The sequence below is a fragment of the Sciurus carolinensis genome, chromosome 18, assembly GCF_902686445.1.
Source record: "Sciurus carolinensis chromosome 18, mSciCar1.2, whole genome shotgun sequence".
Lineage (NCBI taxonomy): Eukaryota > Metazoa > Chordata > Mammalia > Rodentia > Sciuridae > Sciurus > Sciurus carolinensis.
Window position 1 is genome coordinate 30,224,686 of NC_062230.1, and position 23,097 is coordinate 30,247,782.

Here is a 23,097-nt window from a genome sequence, read left to right on the forward strand (position 1 = left end):
AAAAAAGGCTCTCCAGTCCTACATAAAGTACCTCTGGGTTCAATCTCTAGTTTTAAAAAAGCGGGGGGGGGGGGACACAATTATTATTAGAATTGCAAAGTTTGGGGAAAGGGAAAATAGTGGGAAATGATACTCGTCAAACTGTCACATCATGTGCACATACAAATACATAACAAATCCCACCATTATGTTTAAGCATAATGCACCAATTAAAAAACACCAGATAAAAACAATTTAAAACTTGCCGACCACTGATCAACAGAATTACAAAGTGTAGATAATAAAAGTGAGACATTTTGGGCCAGGAGCAGTAGCAGACCTATAATCTCAGCTAGTTGAGAGGCTGAGAGAGGAGGATTTCCAGCTCAAAGGGCAGTGTGGGCAGTTTCAGACCCTGTCTTAAAAAATAATCGCTGGGAAATAGCTTAGTGGTAGAGCACTTGCCTGGTATATGTGACATCCTGGGTTCTATTGCCAGGAGAGGGGCAAATGAGTCATTTTGAAATTGCAGAGAATACTCTGTGGGTTTTGCCTAATCTAATAGTTTTTCAAAGCTCCTGAGGTCAACCTAGGGAGTTAGAGGAGTTAAGAACCACCATTATAAGCAGTGACTGGCAGAGGGAGCATTCTGACCCATTTGGATCTTTTTAAGTTGGTACCACAGAGTGACATGGAAGAAACGGAAGTCATCTTTGCCCTGAAAAGACCTTTCCACGTAAGGACTTCCTGCTTAACTACTTTCTCATGAGGTAGCCACTGGCCCCATGATTAACTTTTACATGCATCGATCGTAAAGCAGTTCTCAGTTATTCCCTTCCTGTTTTTAGGGACAGCATCTTGCTCCGTTGCCCAGGTTGGTCTGGAACTCTTGAGTTCAAGTCATCCTCCCACCTCAGACACCCAAGTGCTGGGAAGCAGGCACTAGTCCCAGGCCTGGCTTCAGCTATTCCTACCTCACAGTTCGACAAAAAAGCTTGGAGACGGGATTGGTAACTTGGTCAAGGCAAACAGCTGTGAGAAAGGGAAGTCAGGTCGACACCAGTCACACTTTATAAGTCACTAGTGCATTCACACCGGCTACATGTGACTTTTCAAAGTGTTTCCTTGGACCTGTTCGAGCCTGTCAATCTTGGCTGTGCGTGCTCAAGGAGAGTCGCTGATGCTTCAGAGGATGCACATGGCAGCCATCCTCACCGGGACATGCAATTTATTTCTGAACATTCCCAATCATAATGGCGATTATTCTTCTCTTTAACATGAGGTCTCACTGGATGCAGAACACATGTTTAATCCCAGCAGCTTGGGAGGCTGAGGGAGGAGGATCGCAAGCTCATTGCCAACTTCAGCAACTTAGCAAGGCCCGAAGCAACTTAGTGAGACCCTGTCTCAAAATTTAAAAATAACAGCAGGGCTGGGGATGTGGCTCAGTGGTTAAGTGCCCCTAGGTTCAATCCCAAGTATCAAAAATACGGGGCTGGGGAGATAGCTCAGTCGGTAGAGTGCTTGCCTTGCAAGCACGAAGCCCAGGGTTTGATCCCCAGTACCCCCCAAAAAATAAATAAATAAAATAAAATAAAATAGCTGAGGTCTCAGGAGCAGTTTTTCAGTGCAAAAAAAGATGCTTTAGGGCTGGGGTTGTGGCTCAGTGGCACAACACTTGCCTCGCATGTGTGAAGCACTGGGTTTGATTCTCAGCACCACATATAAATAAATAAATTTTAAAAAGGCCCATCAACAACTAAAAATTTTTTTGCTAACAACAAAAAAAGATGCTTTAACACACCAGTTAAAAACAATGTACAGACATCAAAACATATGTGAGAAGTCTTTTTATTAAGGTACCCTCCCCTTTATTGACATAAGAATGTTCCAGAATAACCATGTAATTGTTTTATTTTCACAATGGATTTTTTTCTCAAACCCCTTTGATACTAAACAGACTTATTTGTAAATATATCCTACTAGATTATAACTACTTCCCGAACCACTAAGATCCCACTCCCCATAAATTTCTGTGATACAATTCCATTTCCTCATTTTATCCAGTATACAAAAATCTACCTTCTTGTCAGCAGTTTAAAAAAAAGAGAACCTTAAGGTTCTCAAACAATTTTCCACCAAGTCACCAAAATAAAATCACCAATATCCAAAACTTTTTAAAGCAATAAAAATCTTTTCTCTAAAAAGATATTTACAGACAGAAATTCAAACTCTACATTGCCATCAATGTAATTAATTATACAAGAGCATATAAAGCCCTAGGAAAAAGGAAGTACTTCATTACAAAATATTTGTAATCAAGAAAATATTGCTTGCCTTTAAATAAATAGAAGTAGCAGAAAAATAAATATGCTTAAAGATGACCATTTTCACATACACCAAGAAATACACATGTAAGGAACGAGGGAAATACACGGGGCTTCAACACAAACCTGGCGTGCTTGCAGACCTGTCCGAGGCGGCGTCTTCAGACTCCCTCTCAGTGCTGACATAAAACTAGAAGTTGCTAGGGAAGGGCTTCCGCGCTGAACCCAGGCTGGGCGCAGCCGCAGTGGGTTCTGCAGCAGGAGTAAGGGTGGTCTACTGTAGCTAGCAAACCACTCCAAAAACTGATTGAAAAAACCCTCTCCTGTTTGGATAAAAAAAATTCTAAAATAACCAAATGATGCTGGTCACAACTAGCTCAGTGTAGCTGCTGCAGAGGGGACGCTGAAAAGTCAAAGTGTACAATACCGTGTTGTGTCTCACAAGAGGGCAGGCCCACTTTCAATCAATGTGAATTGTATTTATCCAAACCTCCATTTTTCTCTCAAGTCCATTTCTGCACTGCACAAGTAAAACGTCTGATTCTGTTTTCCTAAATCCACTCCTAGCCTTCCTAGGTCTCTGAAGTCCCTGGAGATCTGCTGTGGTGGCAGCTCAACTCAGCATTCCAACCCAGCTCTGGCATCGCCCGCTTCCTCTCTCCCTCTTCTCTGACCTCTCAAGTCCCAGGGTCAACACAATTACAGCACAAAGTGAACAGTGTGGCCACTGGAGTCCTGTGGCTGCGGTTCTGAGAAAAACTTAAAAGTTATTGGTTAAAAATAGGCTACTGCCGATATAAAATTATACAACAATTTCATCAAAAAGCTGCAACACAAAAAATGTACACGTTACATTAACGAGCAGTCTCCACCGTTTATCACTGACCCCACTGTACAATATTGCACCATGATATCTTTTGGTTGCGAGGAGAGCAAACAGAACCAGCCACCTCTGTTCAGACGCCGGAGGAAGTCTGGCATGAAAGCGCAATCCTGCAGCGTGTGCGCCAGCCCAGGGGGACCCCGCACGCCGAGGCTGCCACAGAGGACACCACGGAAAGGCAGAGCGCCTCAATCACAAATCCTCGAGGTGACAGGGGACTGGCCTGGCATGTACAACACAGGGGGGGAGCCCACACTACTGGAAGGACTTCGGAAGTGGGCATCAAAGGAGCTCGGTGTGATCCCAATCACAGCATCATTCTGGGGTACTTCGCCTTTCAAAAAATCATCATCTTCATCTTCCACCATCTCCTGTGTAAAAAGCATACTATCAGTAAGGTCACAAGTGGCGCTCTGAAAAGTTTTCAAGAGTTCCCTTCCTGCCAGGGTCAGTGGCATGCACCTGTGGTCTCAGCTATTTGGGTGACTGAGGCAGAAGGAGGGCTTGAGCCAGGAGTTAGAGACCAGCCTGGGCAACGTGGTAAGACCCCGTGTCAAACACGAAAGAAAGGGAGGGAGGGAGGGAGGGAGGAAACTGCTTTCTCAGGAATGTGCTCTTTCTGTAAGGATGAAGATAAATAATTGCAAAAGCTTTTGCTGATGCCCACATCTTTATTACAAACTACCCTCATAAGTGCTTGGCACACTTTTAATTATTTGTCTAAAGTTGATTTTCGGGCTGGGGAGATAGCTCAGTTGGTAGAGTGGGTTCAATCCCCAGCACCAAAAAAAAAAAAAAAAAGTTGATTTTCAAACACATTTGAAGTTCAATGAGGACAGGTGAATAGGACATGCATTCTTGCTCAGTGTTACAGCCCATGCAGCTAACACAATGTGAATGAATGCCCCCCCAAATGCAAACTATAACAAAAAATAAATAAATAAAATGAGCTTTCCAATGATTACATATAAAAAAGCAAACAGGGGCTGAGTTACAACACAGTGGTAGAGAGCCAGACCAGCATGCAGCAGGCCCTGGGTTCAATCCCCGCACAACAAAAATAAAAAATAGTTTTACAAAGGAGGGAAACAGGCACATTAAAGAGGATTTTAATGTAAATAAAAGCCATTTTATTTGTGCTGGAAAGACAGTGACATTATTTTTTACTTGTTGGATTTCAGTGTTCTTGTTTGGCATTAATTAGCCCAGCTCCCCATAATGGTTACTGGCGGACATGCCCCGATCTGCATCTGAACCCACATTCACGAAGGTTTACAAAATTCATGTCAACTTCAGACATCATTTCAAAATATAGCAATTCCAAATTTTTATTCAGTGGTAATAGTCAAGTGAGTGGTAAAGATTAACCACGTCTCAAAGTTAGTGTATGAAGTATCTGGTTACCAAGATAATGTAAGAATGTAACCTGGGCCCGGAACTTTTATAAAGGCAGAATGAAAACAAACGTGGCATTTGTAAAGTGTAAACTGCTGTTTACCATGTGACCATGACCATAACCACAAAGGAAATTCCCGGGAAGCATGCTGTATCATAAGCTCACCTTTCTAATGGGTTTCTTAAGCTCCTGAAGCTCCTCAGCACTAATGTCTTCCCATATCTGATAAACAGGATCAATAAATTTCTTTGACCTGTTAATAAGGATCACACACCAAAGTCCAGTTAAATACTTTAGCAGAAGTCAAAGAATGTTCTGCTCTTTTCTCACAAGATCTATTCCCTAAAACCACGAAGTGAAGATTATAGCTCAGATAATATTAAAACTTTATCCATGCACATGGAATTTTATACTTACTATTTCTCATATTTCGAGCAAAACTTTCTAAACCATACTGACAAGTTATAGTATATTCAAATGAAAACTAAAATGTAATTTTCTGAAACTCTTTTATATTCCTCCAGTAACCTGCTGATGAATAAGTCTTGGAAAACCAACTAATCTGATTCCAGTTGAAAATAATTCCATGCTGCTAGTTAGGACTATTTAATAAGCAAAAATCTTGCTTCCTAATCCAAATGCAAAGTGACAGCTGGCTTGGGGTTTTCCAGAATGCCCCATCTAGACACATCACATAGCTTTTATCCTGTGCAGCAGTATGAGATGTGGTCTCTGGAGGAAGGAAGAAGTCAGCAGAAGGGATAAGCCAGAAAAGGCAGCCCCTCCGTTCCTGGCACCCCAGCCCCAGCCCCTGTGTGTTTAAAACAACCAGTTTAAAAACAAACAAAAAAACAAAAGACCCTGGGCTTCGTCTCTCTGGGCCCCTACTAAGGTGAAGAGCTGCAGACCCTGCCATGCCTGTGACTCTCAGACGCTCCAGGCATCCTCCACTTTGGGCCTGTGGGGCGTGTATGAGGTGACCCCGAGACTCTAACAAATAAGTATAGAAAACCAACCAAGGTGGGCCACCCAGTAACAAAGCAACCCTGAATCCCAACCTTGGGAAAAGCAGACATCTCTCACATTTAAATCCACCACTGCCAGGGTCGCTGTTTGAGAGGACCTACCTCTTCAGTACACAAGGATCGAAGGGAAAGAAGGTGTCGAGTGGGTTTGTGCAGGTCTGCACTGAGTCCCCTCCTGCTGTGCTTCTAATAACTGGTAGCATCTGGCGATTGTTCCTCTCAATGATGGTGTAGCAGAAGACCAGCTGGTATTTACTGCGAACACCAAAACCGACAGAGACCCTCGACATGCTAGAATTACTCTCGCATGGACATGATGAGTGTGATCATTAAAACGACCAGAGATGGAGAACAGAACAAGTGCAATAAAAAAATAAACAAAAAATAATACTTTCAGGATACAGCTCTCGGGCCTATTATTGACACGTTTGCAAGGAAAGAGACTGGTAAACATCACTTAGAGGGAGAAGCTGGGCTTATGATTCACAGGCAGACTAGGTTTGGCAAGCAGACGTGGGTCACAGGGTCAGGGTACATAACGAGATAGGCACCTTTACTTCTGTTGTTTTAAAAGAATCAGAACTGGGCCTGGTGGTATAGAACTAAGAGGTCTGTGGGTCCAGGGGCACACGCCCGAGGCAGGAGGATCACCAAGCTCAAGGCTGGTCTGAGCAATTCAGGTAGACCCACAGCATCTGAGTGAGTCTATCTCAAAATTTAAAAATAAAAAGTGTTGGACAGAGCTCAAAGGTAAAGAGCCCTCAGTTCAATCCCCAGCACCAAAAGGGGAAAAAAATTAGGGGCTTGTTAGATAGGGATTCCAGGAGTCACTGAGGAGGAATAACAGCTGGCCAAGGAGGGACGGCCATGGGACTGAGTCAGGGCCTCAGAAACTGGAGGGACACACGGGCACGGTGAGGGCAGACAGAAGAACCCATTAACAAGCAACAAGCCACACTGTCAGTTTTCCTGAAGTGACCTCTATAGGACAGAATCTGAAAACCACCGTGCTGCTCCTCAGGGAGGGCTCGGCTCACAGCGGCCACCCTCCAATCCCCCTCGCGCCCACAGTGCTCGCTCAGAGGCACTCTGGGTTCCAGGGGCCACTGCGGCTTTAAGCAGCACACGCCTAGTTCTGTTCCCTCAGCCATGGATTGCCACCCATACCCGACTTGGGCAAGGTGAACTCCTGTCCCTCCTGGACCAGCCGCCCCACTGTGTGGAGCATGACAAGGACTACGAGCCCACACACCAAGACACTTGTGCAACAATGTTCCTATGTTGCTCCCAACATTGAAAAGCTAACAATTCTCGACAAAGACTTGATAAGAAAAATCACCAGAACAGGGAGAGCGGGTCGAATCTCAGAGCCGTGGAACAGCACGCTGACTCCCAAGCACGGGCCTGGGCGCCACCCGGCTCTTAGCCTCGCATTCACTCGCCCTGACCCTGGCTGCACGTGCCAACCCCAGACCTACAGCCTCTGACCAGCTGCACCATCAGCTGCAGCCCACTGCCCCCACCTCAAGAACATTCCAGAAGCCGCTGCCTCTGCTTTACTTCCTCAGTCCATATCCTTCCAGCTCTTCCTGCCTTCAGCAATGTGCAGAAACCTTTCACCCACTCAACGCTACTGTTAACTGGGTTTTTTGTTCCTTTTTCACACCCTTCACTGCCCTTCTTGTGTGTGGTGCCGGGGATGGAGCGCTCTGCCACTGAGCCACACTCCACAGCCACTACCACTTTTGCCACTTCAGTAGAGAGAAGAGACCTGGAACTAGATGCCTACCAGAGGAGAATTTAGGCTGAAGAATGGGGTCTGAGGATGAAAAGAGGAGAGTCTTACTGCTGAAGACTCTCGGCTACCACCCTGCCTGAGTATCCCAACCAGATGCCCAAGTCTGAATCACTTTCTCCCAGAAGCAGAATAACTTAGCGAGTGAGTGTTAACGAAGGAGCCGGGCTGCCTGCATTTATTTTCCTTCTTTCTTTTTGGTGCTAGGGATGAAACCCAGGCCTCATGCATGTTAGGCAAGTATGCTGCCACTGAGCCACACGCCACCCGCTGCTCACACTGACACCTCAGCCTCCACAGTCTAGCCCCGTGACTTTAGGCAAGGAATTTGCCCCATGCCCCCGCCTCCACATTTATAAAGGGGGTGAGTGAGGCAGTCACAGGGTCACATGAGGACTAGAGGAGTCCTGTGGGAGGTGTGCAGACCTGCGTCTGGCACGGGGGTGGGGGGCTGCGTATTAGCTATGTTACTAGGCCTGAGACAGCAGGTCCGTTTCTCGCACAGCCTCCTCCTCTGGACACTGACCTTATGTTCGGTTTATTTTATTACTATTCTAGCTGTCACTCTACTACACATCTTCGGTTTGTACCTCTCAGCTTACTGCTCACATCAATTTTTCAAAATGCCTATGCTTCTGTGGAGTTTATCTTTGAATGAAAAGCTGCAGCACCTGCCAATGGCACCAAAGTAGGAAAACAAAAGCTGCAGTGCCACTTCCCACAGGGGCCAGGGCTGCTGTTTTTGCAACGTTTTACTGTTAGTAATTCTCAAAAATACAATGGAATTTACAATACTAATAGGAATATAAATTTGGTTCTCAAGCCTTGTGTCAATCTCAAACATTTATTGTTAAGTAATTTCATAAAAGAGAGTGTACAGAACTTACTTTGTGATCGCAGCAAAAAAGTTAACCACCGACGGCAGGCAAATCTTCAGAGGGTTTAGCTGACTCATTACTATTCGTTCAAAATTGAGACTTTGAAGATACCTCAAACCTTTGATTTTAAAAAAAAAATGTTTTTAAGACAAATATAACAGTAAAGTTCAAGATAACTTTAAAAGTACAAATCATCACACATTTTTAAAAAATGCAGGGCTGGGAGAACAGCTCAGTGGTAAAACATGGTGCTTCACATGTACAAGTCCCCTGGTTCGATCTGCAGCATCCAAGATAAAATAATTTCAACGTTATTTGCATAAATAAAGGCAAACAGCCCCACAATGTGTGGCTCAGAAGAACGTCACCAGGTTGACTGCAATCATTTGTGACTGAGGCCACTTTTCTGAACAGCACAGTTTAGGCACCTGTTCCTGGTGGACTGAGATGACAGGACAATCTGGAGTTCACATACTGTAAGCTCAGCATGTGCCAAGTTAAAGGGAAGGAAAAGACCTAGGATTTGATTGCAGTTATAATCATGTTAGGCAGCAAACAAAACAGCAACCTCATTTTAAATTGCATGTCTTAAATTATCAGTGAAGGTGAACAACATTTTCAGTTTGCACTAGCTGTTTGCATTTCTTCTGTCTTGGAATTAGTGAGTGTAATTATAGGTGGTGGCCCACGCCTACAGTAATGGGAACGAGGAGGTAGAGGTGGGAAGACACTCAAGCCCAGGAATTCAGGACCAACCTGGGAATATAGCAAGACCCCATCTCAAGAAAAACAAAAATTCTTTCTCCTACATTAGTGAAAATTCAGACTCCACATTTATTATTTAAGAAGCAAACAGACCAACTAGTGTTTACACATATTTTCTTAGGAGTTTGCTATGGGTCAAATCTGGAATGTCCTCAAGGCTCATGTGTTGAAGGCAACAATGGTCACAGGGCTTTTTGGAAATGATTGGGATCATGAAGGCTCTAGTCTCATCAGCGGATTAATCCACTGATGGATTCATAATCTGTATGGACTACTGGGAAGTGGTAGAAACTGTAGGTGGTAGGGCCTAACTGGTGGAAGTAGGTCACTGGGGGCATGCCCTGGAAGGGTATATATTATCCCCAGTCTCTCTTTCCTCCTCAGTTATTGTGAAGTAAGCTGCTTTCTTCCACCATGCCTTCTACCATGATGTCCCACCTCCTCGACCCCAAAGCAATGGACCCAGTCAACCATGAACTGAAATCCCTGAAACCATGACCTAAAATCTTTCCTTGTTTAAGTTGTTTTTCTCAGGTATTTTGTCATGGCAATGAAAAGCTAAGAGCCTCCCTGCCCTTTGGTGGTATTAGGAATTGAACTGAGAGGCATTCCTCTGGGTTCAACTGAGAAATGAGATATGTCCTCAATCCCTTTTATATTCTGAGGCAGTGTCTCACCAAGTTGCATTTCGAACTTGTGATCCTCCTGAGTAGGTGGGAATACAGGCATATACAACCATATCGAAATTTTTGTTTTGTTTTGGGTACTAAATCTTGGATGCTTTATTAGTGAGCTATAACCCCCATCCTTTTTATTTTCTATTTCGAGAGTCTAACTTGCTAATTTGCTTACAAAGTAGCTAAGGCTGGCTTTGAATTTGCAATACTCTTGCCTCAGTCCTTAACAGAATATCTGCAATGTATACTTTGGTAAAAAAAAAAATGGGACATCATGGCTTGCAAGAAATATTTCCTTTTGAATCAAGATACCTGGCATTTATTTATACAAAGAAAACCAAATTTTGCTCACCTTGTAATAAAGCCTACCCTCCTACTAGTTCACACAACTAATTTTAACCCCTTAAACCATGCAGGGTGTAAGTAAACATACAATGAACACAACAACGTGCAAGATTCAGGTGAGAGCAGTGACTCTCGCCCAAGGAGACTGCCCAGGGGACATGTGCAGTGTCAGGAGGTCTGGGGTGTGCAGGGGGCTGCTACTGACACCCAGCAGGTGGAAGTGCGGGGTGCTGCTACACAGTGCACAGGACAACCCCCGCAATGAAGGACTGTGCCAAGGCTGAGAAGCCCTGCTGTAGAGAAAACAGCTACAAAACTATTTAAACTTTTCATGAAAATAAACAAAACAGTCTAAACTGACTTACTGCCAATACCACATGATCTCAAACCACACCCCTCCCTGGGCTGTTATGAGGACAAGGAGAGGGGCTGTCAGAAGTTTTGTGCAGGGCATTGGCCCATCCCAAACAGCCCCAGACTTCCCACTTGAGCCTCAACCTAAAGTCCATTAGCAGACAAAGAAGACTTAAGGGCTCTAGGGTCCTCTGAGCAATGTGGAATTATTTGTAACAATGTGAGTGCATGTGCAGTTTTCTTAACCCATAGTTTTATTTTTCTAAACCCATAGTTTTTACCAAAATCTCAAAAAAGAAAAGTATCATGATTCTAAAGAGTGACAAGCTCATAAGAAAATCCAATCTGAGACCATCAATCCCACAGCACTGACCTTCTTTCAGGTTTCCACTTAAAAGCTGCTTGTGTCTAAAAACAAAAGTGTAGAACACAGCTTGGCAGGCTGAATAGAATGGTCCATGGAGAGCAACGTCACAAAAGGCCTTTGTTCCTGAATCCTGGTTATTGAGGTATATGTGCAACCAGTTAACCAAAAGGTCGAGGCATGATTTTACAGTACTGGGGAGAAGAAAAGTTCAAGTCAACTTTACTTATTTCGGAAGAAAACCAGACTGACAAAAATCACACAATGGCCATTCATCACAAACCACAAATTCATAGGTTTCTGTAAATTCCACCCACAGGCCAGGGATGTAGGTGAGTGGTAGAGCACTTGCCTCGCATGCATAAGGTCCTGAGTTCCATCCCCAGCAGCAGGGGAAAGAATCACCCATGTGCAGACAAAGGCAGAAGATAAAGGATGGTGATCCAACTACAGGGCAGAGCAGCAGTCACCTTCTCAGAGAAACAGGACCCTAAACATGTCTCATGGGATGGGGGACAGTTTCTCCTACTTAACTCAGAAGAGATTCCAGGTGTGCACTCAGCCCCTGGGGTGATGAGGGCAAAGATTTGTCTCAATTACCAACATTTCATAGGAGAAAAGCAATCTGGTTCCCATGGGATTCTGATAAGTCCTAAGGTCAACAATTTAAGCCAGACTGCTCTAAGTTGTTGGGGAAGGTTTTTTAGCAGCATGCTTGCCTAATCATGTTTTCATGATTACTGGAAGAAACTGGTCTCCTACATACGTCTTTATATGACCTTTCCTCCAATTCCCCGCCAGCCTTTTTTTTTTCTGGTGCTGGTGACTGAACACAGGGAGTCATCCATGCTCAGCACATGCTTTATCACTCAGTTATGTCCCCAGCCCTTCCTACTGCCACTATTAAAGGGTTTTTCTTCAGCTCCAACAGATACAATTGATTTGAAGTGCGAATGAAAAATGACAAACCACCGGGCGTGGTAAAACACTCCTGTAATCCCAGCAGTTCAGGAGGCTGAGGCAGGAGGATGGCAAGTGCAGAGCCAGCCTCAGCAATTTAGTGAGGCCCTGAGCAACTCAGCAAGACTCTGTCTCAAAAAATGAAAGGGTTGGGGATGTGGCTCAGTGGTTAAGTGCCCCTGGGTTCAATCCCCGGTACGAAAAGAAAGACAAGCCCACAGAGTGAAAACAGTATATGGCACTATGCCACCCATGAAGACAAATGATGTCCACATTCCAGAGCAATCACACACAACACTGGGAACAGAAGCCTTGCAATGTGGGTTTTTTTTTTTTTTTTTTTTTGCAATGTGGGGTTTTGTATCTAAAACAGGAGACACTACTCGAAATTGCCTTTGGAAATATAAGCATCTTGCACAGAATGGGCAAAACAGATTTTTTTCACTTTAAATACAGACCAAGAGAAATTTTTTTGACTCAAGACGATGCCGTAGTCTTTCTAAAACATGATATTAAAAAGTACGTGGAAAATTAGGTTACTTACATAAGAGGAATAAATTTAGCTCTTGCCAAAAAGCTCCCAATATAATTTCCAGCAGCTTGCCTGATGATGGCAGGATTATTTGGATCCTGCAATTTTTTCCAGAGATGTTCCAAAAATGCTTCTGCAAATCCCTATAAAAAAGAGAAGGTGTTGGCCTGATCGTTTTTAAATGCTTAATATAGTTTGGCTATCAGAATTCTCAGATTTTTTACTTCACCAATGGGGGAAGAAAGTTCTAGTACCTCAGTTGTACTGCTAATAATAAATATAATAATCATGGTTCCTAACTTTTGAAAAAAAAAACACAAGATAATGCTATTTAAAACAGCTTAAAAAGCATCCTGATGTTATTGGTCCAATGGATCCCTAACCCAGCTGAGCATCAAAATCAAGTGTCGCGTGTGCTGGTTAAACACCTGTCATCCCAGTTACTAGGAAGGCTGAGGTAGGAGGATCACTTGAACCCAGGTATTTGAGGCCAGGGCAAACAATACAATAAGATTCTCTCAAATAAGAAAAAAAAAAAAAGGATCAACTCTGAAGCTATATATGCAGTAGGTTTGAGACAGGGCTTTGGAATCTGCATATTATGAAAACTCTTCAAGTGACTAAGATGCTCAGTCAGACGTGGAAACCAGCGATCATCCACACTCCCTGAGATTCCCCATGGGAATTCCTTCCGAGTGTGCAAAGTTCCCTTCCTGTCTCTGCACACACTGAACTTAACCATACACAGAAGCATGGATTCAAGTACAGCTGGTGTTTGATTAATCATGCTGCTCATGGAAAAAAAGACTGACTAAGCTTCTTAACAAAGGGTACAACCTCCAACTTATCCCAAATATTTCTTTTCTAAAGTTAGGAACACTTGGATTTGGGCAGACTGTTTTCAAACTTTTTATACATTATCAATACTCTCCTAACTCACTAAGAAGGCAGAGTCTTCTGCATTTCTTTTGTACTTCCAATATGAGAGCCAAAGCCCAAACTTGTAAAAATCTGGATTAAAAAGCTGATTGGAGCTGGGGGCGGTGGCGTACGCCTGTAATCCCAGCTCAGGAGGATGAGGCAGGAGGATTGAGAGTTCAAAGTCAGACTCAGCAATTTAGCCAAGCAACTCAGCGAGACCCTGTCTCTAAATCAAATATGGAAAAGAACTGGGGGTGCTGGGGTTGTGGCTCAGTGGTAGAGCACTTGCCTAGCATGTGTGAGGCACGAAGTTTGATCCTCAGCACCATATAAAAACAAATAAACAAATAAATAAAGATATTATGTCCAAAAAAAAAAAAAAAAAAGGCTGGGATTGTGGCTCAGTGACTAAGTACCCCTGGGTTCAATTCCTGGTAGCAAAGTAAAATTAAAAAAAGATGAAAGAAAGAAAAAAAAAAGCTGGTTGGACCAGGTGTAGTAGTGTACACCTATAATCCCAACAACTGGGGAGGCTGAGGCAGAAGGATCACAAGTTCAAGACTAGTCTAGCCAACTTAGCAAGACCCTATCTCAAGATAAAAAAATAAAAAAGCTCAGTATTAGAGCACCCCTGGGTTCAATCCCCAGCATCCTCCCCCCCTGCCACAAACACACAAAACAGACTGGAACTAGGTAGAACTCAACCCTAAGAGGTAATAAAGGAAGTAATTATTAAATATCCCACAAGAGATTTTTAACAAAAAGAACTGAGCTGAAGGGAAGGGCACCACCTAGTGATCCAGGGCAGGATGACATCTGCAGAGTTCCCTGCTAAGCTCCCAGCAACCAACTCCCTTTTTCTCTCCAGGTGTTGATAAAGGAATGCAATTTTATTTAAGGATACTAGTAAACTGACTCAAGGAAAAGAAATCCCTGATGGTCTTTCTCCACCCAGTTTTTAAGGGAAAAATTGTGGCCAAGAATAACATAATGTTAGTGACTTTTTCACTCACCAATTTGAAGCTACAGAGATAAAACATGAAAAACTGTACATGGCAGGAGGCATGGGTAGGCAGGAGGAGTTTGTCAAAGATGGTTACAAGATCGCGATACAAATCCTTTGTTTTGTTGTTATCGATCTTACCTGCAGAGAAAATTTAGCATTTCAGTTTTATGAATAAAAATTATTTAAGTTACCAGTTTCATTTGTCAAATTAAAAAAAAAAAAGACACCAATAAGAAATACAGCTTTATCCATTAGGGCTATAATTAAAACAAAATGCTGGACTGCAGATTTTCCTTTTGTTTCGTTTTTTAATGTGGTGCTAAGGATCAAACCCAGAGCCTCAAACTTGCTAGGCAAGCACTCCACCGCTGAGCTACAAAACCCCAGTCCCAGATTTTCCTTTTGAAGTACAATAATCCAGAAGCAGCAAGGAAGTAGGCCCTCACTTCACACACGTACTGTGAAACTTTCTAAAGGGAAGCTTTACAATTAATGTAGCAGAAGTCCTTTGATGTGGTAAATCTACTGCGAAGAAGTTGTCACAAGCAAATAACTAGAAACATACATACAGGGATGTTCACTATACTGTTATTTATAATGGTGAAAAATGAGACCAATTAAATTCATACATTCAATAAAAACTATTTTAGAACAGTGAACATTAAGAAAATGCATGTAAAAGGTAAGTTATGAAACACCGTATTTACACTTGGAATGTACCCTTTCAATCACCTCCTTAAAACTCCCGTTCCCTCTGATGGGCAAAACCACAGCCTCTGGGATAGGATTCCCCTGAGCTTCTCCTTTACTAGCAAAGCAATAAAACTTTTTTCCTTTTTTCTCAAAAAAAGAAAGAAAAAAAAAAAATGCTATATTTAGTGGACCTCCCTCAAAACCATTAAAATATGTATTTGGGGCCATTATGGATATAGCTTGGAGCTTAGAGCTTGCCTAGTATGCTCAAGGTCCTGGAATTGATTCCCAGCACCTCAAACAAAAATTACATACATTCGTATGTACATACATGCTAAATGAAAATGAAAAGACATACATCAAAATCCTAACAATGGCTTTTTGAATACTAAGAATATAGCCATAATTGTTTATAATTTCCTAAAGTTTCCAAATTTTCTCTACTCAACATGTACATTTTATAACATCAAAACATTTAAAGTAGTAGCAGTTAACTAGATTCAAGTCCTATTACACTCGGTAACTAAGCTCATTCTTAGATGTTAGCAAAGTGCATGGAAAAAATTGTTTTTCATTGTCAAAGTCTCCTGGCTGTTTCATGAGGGCAAGCAGCATGCTGATTTGTTCAGTACAGTCCCAGCACCTGGCACAATGACACCAAGGAAAGACCCTCTAAACTCATGCAAGCATCACACTGCAGTGCCTGCTACACCATTCTTACACGTCCTGGGCAACTTGAGTGCCATCTGACCTCTGCTTGAAACTGGCCAAACTCCACATATCATCTTTTAACACATCAGTGAGAAGATTACAGGCTCTGAAGATAAATATAACTAAGTCTTGTTTTAAAATATTTTTTTAGTTGTTAATGAGTCTTTACTTAATTATATGGCGATGGTAAGAATTGAACCCAGTACCTCATACATGCTAGGCAAGGGCTCTACCACTGAGCTACAACCCCAGCCCTATACCTAAGTCTTAACACCAGTCCTACCATTTTCAAACTTTGTGACATTCATTAGCAAATAAGCTGATCTCTCTAAACCTTTTCCATCTGATAACGTGAGAGACTTTTCTTAATACTATAGAAAAGGTATGAAAAACATCCAGCACAGAGCCAGGTACATCAGCTATTGAGATCATCACAGGTTGTTACCGTCCACATAGCAGACGTCCTTGATGTAGGACAATAGCAAGGACAGCAGGATGTCCAGGCGTTCAGCTACAGGATGGACCATCTGGCCAAGCCGCTCTGGATCAACCTTGGTATCAGGTTGAGTTTCTTCATCTTCATCCTTAGAAGTAAAAATTAACATTAAAAATTTCAGGGCTGGGGATATAGCTCAGTTGGTAAAGTGCTTGCCTTGCAAGCACGAGGCCCTGGGTTCAATCCCCAGCACCGCTAAAAAAAAAAAAAAAAAAAAAAAAAATTTCAGTGAAAGTGATTTACTTGGAAAACCCTTATAGCAATTATTTCCTCCAAGAGAAAATGCATAGGCACCTTCCCAGGCACGGGCTCTCAGTCACAGATGCAAGTCAAAAACATTTGTGAGGTTAAAAAGCCCAGATGCAGGCAGGAGTTGTAGCTCAGTGATAGAGTGCTTGCCTGGTTATGTGTGAGGCACTGAGTTTCATCCTCAGCACCACATAAAAATAAATAAAACAAAGGTATTAAAAAAATACAATAATATTATAAAAGGCTTTTTTTAAAATAAGCAAGCCCACATGCAGAGCAGCAGCTGCAGATTCTATCCCATTTATTTATTTAGGTGTTGGAATGGAGCCCAGGGTCTCAGGCATGCTAGGCCTGTGCTCTAGCACTGAGCCACACCCCAGCCCTGATTCTCATTTAGAACACCCACAAAGAGCTAGCCAGGCAAACACCAAATTCCCCCACTCACACTCCTCATCCTCTCTCTCTCTCTCTTTTTTTTTTTTAACATTTTTTAGTTGTTGATAGACCTTTTTATTTTATTTATTTATATGCAGTGCCGAGAATCGAACCCAGTGCCTCACACATGCCAGGCAAGCACTTTGCCACTGAGCCCCAGCCCCAGCCCTCCTGGTCCTCTCTCCCAAGTCCTTCTCCATGGTGGTGGAAGTGTTGTCAACCAAGATTAACAGCTATCTCCCTTCTTCAGCAGAAAAGTAGCCAAGACCATGTCCAAGGACCAATGACTAACTGACAAGGGGTCAGAAAGGGTCAATTTCTGGTTTTAAGCTGGGATCAAACTCTAAGAGCAATTCCTTCTGCAGAGCAATTGGCAGGATGAAGCTGCAGCTACTTCCCAGGAGGGCCTGGCCTCCCGTAGCCCTATCCTCACCCTGTCCTGCTCCCTGACACTGTCCCAAGAGGACCTGAGCCCACCTCAACACCACCCCAGGTAGAGCCCTGCTTTTTGGCACATGACTGGTAAAACACTGAACTCTCCTGTTTTTCTATTTAATTACTCACTTGCAACGTGTGGTTGACAATAACACACACTAAAAAAATTCTATAGACGAACGTGAAACCTATTTCACCAAAAACAAGTTCGAAGCCTTGGAAACAAACCAATTACCCCAGGCAGTAAACAACCTGACAGCAAACTACTCACTGAAGGAATCATTTTCAGGTTTGCTAAACTATTTTAACTGTTTTAACCTAAACCCTCAAAAAGGTGACAAGCCACGAGCTGTCTTCCCACATCCTGAAACAATGAACTTCCCAAGTCTGCTCTCATTAACAGAAATGCTGACCATATTAAACAATCCTTCTGTGGAATCTGTGGCACCGCCAGTTTGAGCTGCTGTTTCCTCAGCATCTTCGATATCCTGCCGGGATGCATTCACCTACATGTAACAACAAAAGACAAAAAATAAAAGCATTTAAAATACATCTAGGGGCTGGAAGTTCATCTGCTACATATACTTTAACGGTATCTACATAATACAATGTTAAAACACAATTATGGTACAGATCTACAAACTATCTGGATAGTGAAGGAATGTATCATACTCCAGTATTATATCCAATACTAAATACTAGAATCCAAGCTTCTTTCACCTACATACTTGTATGAATCAACATACAACTGTGATGTGACACTTGGGTTCAATCAGCCCGAACAAAAATCAACATTCACTCATCTCTTTCTACGCTCTGGACACTCCCACACACATCCTTTCAGAACATCATCCATCACCTGAGCAGAAAAGGTTGAGCTACAAGCCAAAGTGAATGATTCCTCACCACACCTCATTTATCCTGTTCAGCACACTACTCAAATCAAGCCTTTTCAATTATTTGTGCCTGATATCTGCAGACAACCTTCATAACGTTCCTTCAGAATACACCAGAGAAAGACAACAGATTCCACGTGCAGCTGGACAGTGAGGTAACACCAGGGAAATGCTGCCAGCATGCACCACCGTCAGCTCTTGCGAGACCTACTTTGGTCGTGTTTTTCTACATTTTTTATTGGTACACTATAGTTGTACAGAATGATGGATTTGTTGTTAAATATTTGAACATGCAGTGTAACAACATAATTTTTTTAACAATTATATTTTTTTATCTGTTGATGAACCTTTATTTATTTATTTTTATGAGGTGCTGAGGCTCGAACCCAGTGCCTCACATGTGCTAGGGAAGGCGCTCTACCACTGAGCCCCTCAGTGTGGTTTTGATTTGCATTTCCCTAATTGCTAATGATACTGAACTTTTTTTTTTTCATTTATTTAATGGCCACTTGTATTTCTTCTTTTCAGAAGTGTCTGTTTAATTCATTTTCCCATTTATTAATTGGGTAATTTGATTTTTTGATGTTGAATTCTTTGTATAGTCTAGGTATTAATATTCTGTCAGAAAAGTAGCTAGCAAAGATTTTCTCCCATTCTGTAGGTTCTCTTCACATTCCTAATTGCTTCCTTTGCCAAGCAGAAGCTTTTAAATCTAATGTCATCCCTTTATTAACATTTATTAACATTATTTCTGAGCTGTAGGGGTCCTACTTGTTTTTCTAGCCACCTCTGAAGGATTCCCTTCCCTTACACTGTTTTCCCACTTCCAACGCAGTCTCAAGGACTACCAGTTCACCTTTCCTCCGCAACTAGAATCCACCACTGCCCGTCACATTCCCTGCATCTTATTTGGGTGTCCCTTAACAAATAAAATAGCACTTTTGTTTAGCATTCCAATTTGCATATAAAAAAAAAAAAACTTCAAACACAAGAAAAGGTATATAGAACCCCTTTTCAACATCACTTCCTGAGGAAGGCCCTGCTGGGCACCACCCCTCTGGACCAGGTGTTCCAGCTCCTAACACATGCTCTTCCTCCCAGGGCTTCCACACCCTTTGAGTGACTGTGTAAATGTCTTCCCCCCCCAACATGGGACACCACTGTCCCTAACTCCCAGCACTGACACGGAGTTCACAAATATTAAAAGCAACATAGCAAAGGATGGTTAAATGTGTAGATTCTTTTCCACTGTTGTCAACAAACAATATATATGATACAAGAAAATTAAAAAGAAAAGTAGATTACTCAATACTTACATCCAACTTGAGCAGCTTTTCAATAATAAGCTCCAGAATTTCATGTCTCAAGGTTGGAAAATACACACTTATCCTTAGTAAGTTATGAACGTAACACTCCTAAAAGCATAAAACATGAAAACATAAGCATTTCAACTGAATGTTTACTATTTAAGCAAAACATCAATTACACATCTTTATATGTTTAAACATAAATAAAAGATTATCTAGCAATATAAAAACTTTTGTTGTTTGTATATATGTAACATTCAGTATAATTATACCAATTATCCCAAGTAAACTGAATTTGTAATTTACTTTTACAGTGTTATAAAAAGTTTTCCTTCTTATAATGCATATACCATACAATTTATAGTATACAGCAGGCAGGTGTGGTAGCACACCTGTAAGCCCAGCTACTTAGGAGATTGAGGCAGGAAGATTACAAGTTCAAGGTCAGACTGGGCAACTTTTGAGACCTTGTCTCAAAATAAAAAATTAAAAGGGCTGGGGATGTAGCTCAGTGGTAAAGTGCCCCAAGTTCAATCCCCAGTTGACTGCAAAAAGTAAGTGTATGACAGTTTTAATATATATATTCAGAACTGTGAGAACAGCACTAGTCAGTTTTGGAACACATCACCCTAAAAAGAAACCCCATGTCCACTAGCAGTCCATCCCTAGGCAACTACTTTCTATTAATTTGTATATTCTAGATATTTCATGTAAATGAAATCATGTGGTCTTCTGTAATGTTTTTAAGGTTCACTCATCTTGTAGCCTGTATATGCTGCTGAGTACTTCCCTATACAGACATGTTTTGTTTACTTTTGAGTCCAAAAACATTCAAGTTGTTTCTACTTTTAGCTGTTGTGAATATAATGTCGCTAAGAACTTTCACATGTAAGTTGCATGTAAGTTTCTGATCGACTTATTTTCATTTCTCTTGGGTATATACCTAGCAGTGGAATCAATAAGTCATAAAGTAATTCTACATTTAACCTTCTGAAGAAATCAGGAGACTGTTTTCCACAGCGACTGCACCATTTTACATTTTTCCAGCAATGGATGAGTTCCAGGTTCTGCCCGTCCTCACGGTTGCTTATTCCTGTGGCCCTTTTCATCATGGCCAGGCTAGCAGGCATGAAGAAGTGTTGCTCTACATTTCCCAAATGGATAATGATGCTGAGTTTCTTCCCATTGTTGTAAATTTTTTTTTTTTAAATAGATAAAAATACTTTATGGGATACCTGATTTGCAAATATTTTCTCCCATTATCTGGAGTTTTTTCTTATTTTCTTGAAAGTGTCCTATGAGGCAAACCATTTAATTCTGAAGTCTAATTTATCTATTTTGTCTTTGTTGTTCATGCTTCGGGTATCACATCCAGAAACTACTGCCTAATCCAATGCCATGAAAACTTACATGTTTTCTTCTAAGAGTTTTTTGGTTGCTGTTTTTTGTTTGTGTTTGTAAAACTGGGGATTGAACTCAGGTGTGCTCTACCACTGCGCTACATCCTTAGCCCTGTTTATTTTGACACAGGGTCTCACTAAGTTGCTAAAGCTGGCCTTGAATTGGGATCTTCCTACCTCACTCATCTTCTGGAGTACCTGGAATTACAGGCCCATACCAACCCACCCAATTTCTAAGACTTTTATATTTTATAGTCTTACTTCTTAGGGCTCTTATTCATTTTGAGTTCATTTTTATATGCTGATATCCATATACTTCATTCTTTTGCCTGTGAATATCCACTTATGCTAATACCATTTGTTGAGAAGACTACTTCTCCCCCATTAAATTGTTTTGTATGACTGGTTTTTCTTGTTGTCTTGCTTTATTTGTGGTGCTGAAGATGGAATCCAGAACCCCACATATGCTGGGTAAGTGCTCTGAGCTACACCACCAGCCTATGATTTTTTTTTACTATTGACCTTATATTCCACAACAATGCTCACGTACATTAGCTCTAATAGTTTTTTTTTATGGATTCCTTAAAAAATCCACAAAGGTTATCTTTTGTTTTCTTCCTTTTTTCTTTTTTTGTTGGTGGTTCTGGGGATTGAACCTAGAGGTGGTCTACCACTGAGCTACACCCCAGTCCTTTTTTTTTTTTTGCGGTGTTGGGGATTTGAACCCAGGGCCTTGTGCTTGTGAGGCAAACACTCTACCAACCGAGCTCTATCCCCAGCCCCTCCTTTTTGTATTTTAAGACTGAGTTTCACTAAGTTGTCCAGGCTGGCCTCAAACCTGTGATCCTGCTTGCCTCAGCCTTATAAGTAGCTGGAACTACTGGCTGAGTCAACATCTTGTGTCTTACTTTGCATCTGGATGCTTTGCCATTCTTTTTCTTGCCTAAATGCCCTGGCTAGACAGGTGGCAAGAGTAGGTACCCAGTAGTGTACATCTAGAGAGTCCCAGATACTCAGGAAGCCGAGGGAGCAGGATGGCCTGAGTCTAGGCAACACAGCAAGACACCATCAAAAAACAGAAACAAAAGCAGATATCGTGTTCTGTAACAAAAGCAGATATCGTGTTCTGTTCCTCATGTTAGGGAAACTTTTGGTCTTGCACCATTGAGTCTGATATAACCTGTGGGTTTTTCATAGATGCCCTTTATCAGGTTGAGAAAGTTCCCTTCTGTTTTTGACCTGAAAGGGTTATAGTGTTTGTCAAATACTTTTTCTACATCTACTGAGGTGACCAACTGATTTCTGTTCTTTATTCTACTGATACAGTATATGTTGAGTGATTAAATCAGCTCCACCTACTTATGGTACATAACTTGTCCTGTGTTGCTAGAATCAGTCTGCTACTATTTTTTGAGAATTTCTGCACCTATTTTCATAAGCAACATGGTAGTTTATAATGTTCCACTTGAAGCACAGTAACACAAAGATTAACAAAAGTTATTAACTCCTTATTTAATACAGGTTATTACTTTATTTAGGAAAAACTATGCTTAAAAAGTAGCCACTATCATTTATCAAAATGTAGACGAACATGTAAATATTGGACAGGGCTGGGTGGGGATAGAGCTCAACAATAAAGCACTTGTCAAACATGTGCAAGGTTCTCAGCCAAATCCCCAGCACAGCAGGAAAAAAAAAAAAAAAGTCGCACAAATACTTAAGCAGAATTTTTTGGGGGACACCAAGAATCACACTCGAATACTTTACCACTGAGCCACATTCCCAGCCCTTTTTGTTCTTTATTTTGAGACAGAGTCTCAATAAGTTGCTTAGGGCTTCATTAAATTGCTGAGGCTGGCCTCGAACTTGAGATCCTCCTGCCTCAGCCTCCTGAGTCACTGTGATTACAGTATGTACCACTCTGCCTGGCTACTTAAGCAGAATTGATTTCTATGAGGTTCTGCTTTCATATTCAAATTAGGCATGTTTAAAATTAGTGAATATGAACTAGTATCTTCTAGTAATTCTTGTCTACATAAGCATTAAGCCTCTAAGGATATTTCTGAAATGGATTCTGACCATGACTTACACAAAATAATAAAAGAAAAGGGCACTGGGGAATCCCCAATAAACACTTGCTAAGAAAAAAGTCTCAGTCAAATTCTTACTCTTGAGTTTAAAATCTAGAAAGTATTTTTTAGCTGGGTACAGTGGTGCATGCCTGTAATCCAGTGACTGAAGAGGATGAGACAGGACAATCACAAGTTC

General features: G+C 41.7%; 1 protein-coding gene across 1 annotated transcript in view; it reads right to left on the bottom strand.

The window, feature by feature from the left end:
- Positions 1-1,814: 1,814 nt before the first annotated feature.
- Positions 1,815-23,097, bottom strand: part of Rrn3 (RRN3 homolog, RNA polymerase I transcription factor) — a 31,539-nt gene continuing 10,256 nt past the window's right edge. The window contains exons 9-18 of the mRNA XM_047533950.1: positions 19,439-19,537; positions 17,640-17,732; positions 16,057-16,195; positions 14,215-14,345; positions 12,293-12,423; positions 10,798-10,982; positions 8,293-8,401; positions 5,713-5,865; positions 4,751-4,838; positions 1,815-3,560 (exon numbers count right to left, since the gene is read on the bottom strand). Of these exons, the coding sequence (XP_047389906.1) occupies positions 3,378-3,560; positions 4,751-4,838; positions 5,713-5,865; positions 8,293-8,401; positions 10,798-10,982; positions 12,293-12,423; positions 14,215-14,345; positions 16,057-16,195; positions 17,640-17,732; positions 19,439-19,537 (1,311 nt within the window). The 3' untranslated portion in view covers positions 1,815-3,377. The remainder of the gene's footprint in view (positions 3,561-4,750; positions 4,839-5,712; positions 5,866-8,292; positions 8,402-10,797; positions 10,983-12,292; positions 12,424-14,214; positions 14,346-16,056; positions 16,196-17,639; positions 17,733-19,438; positions 19,538-23,097) is intronic.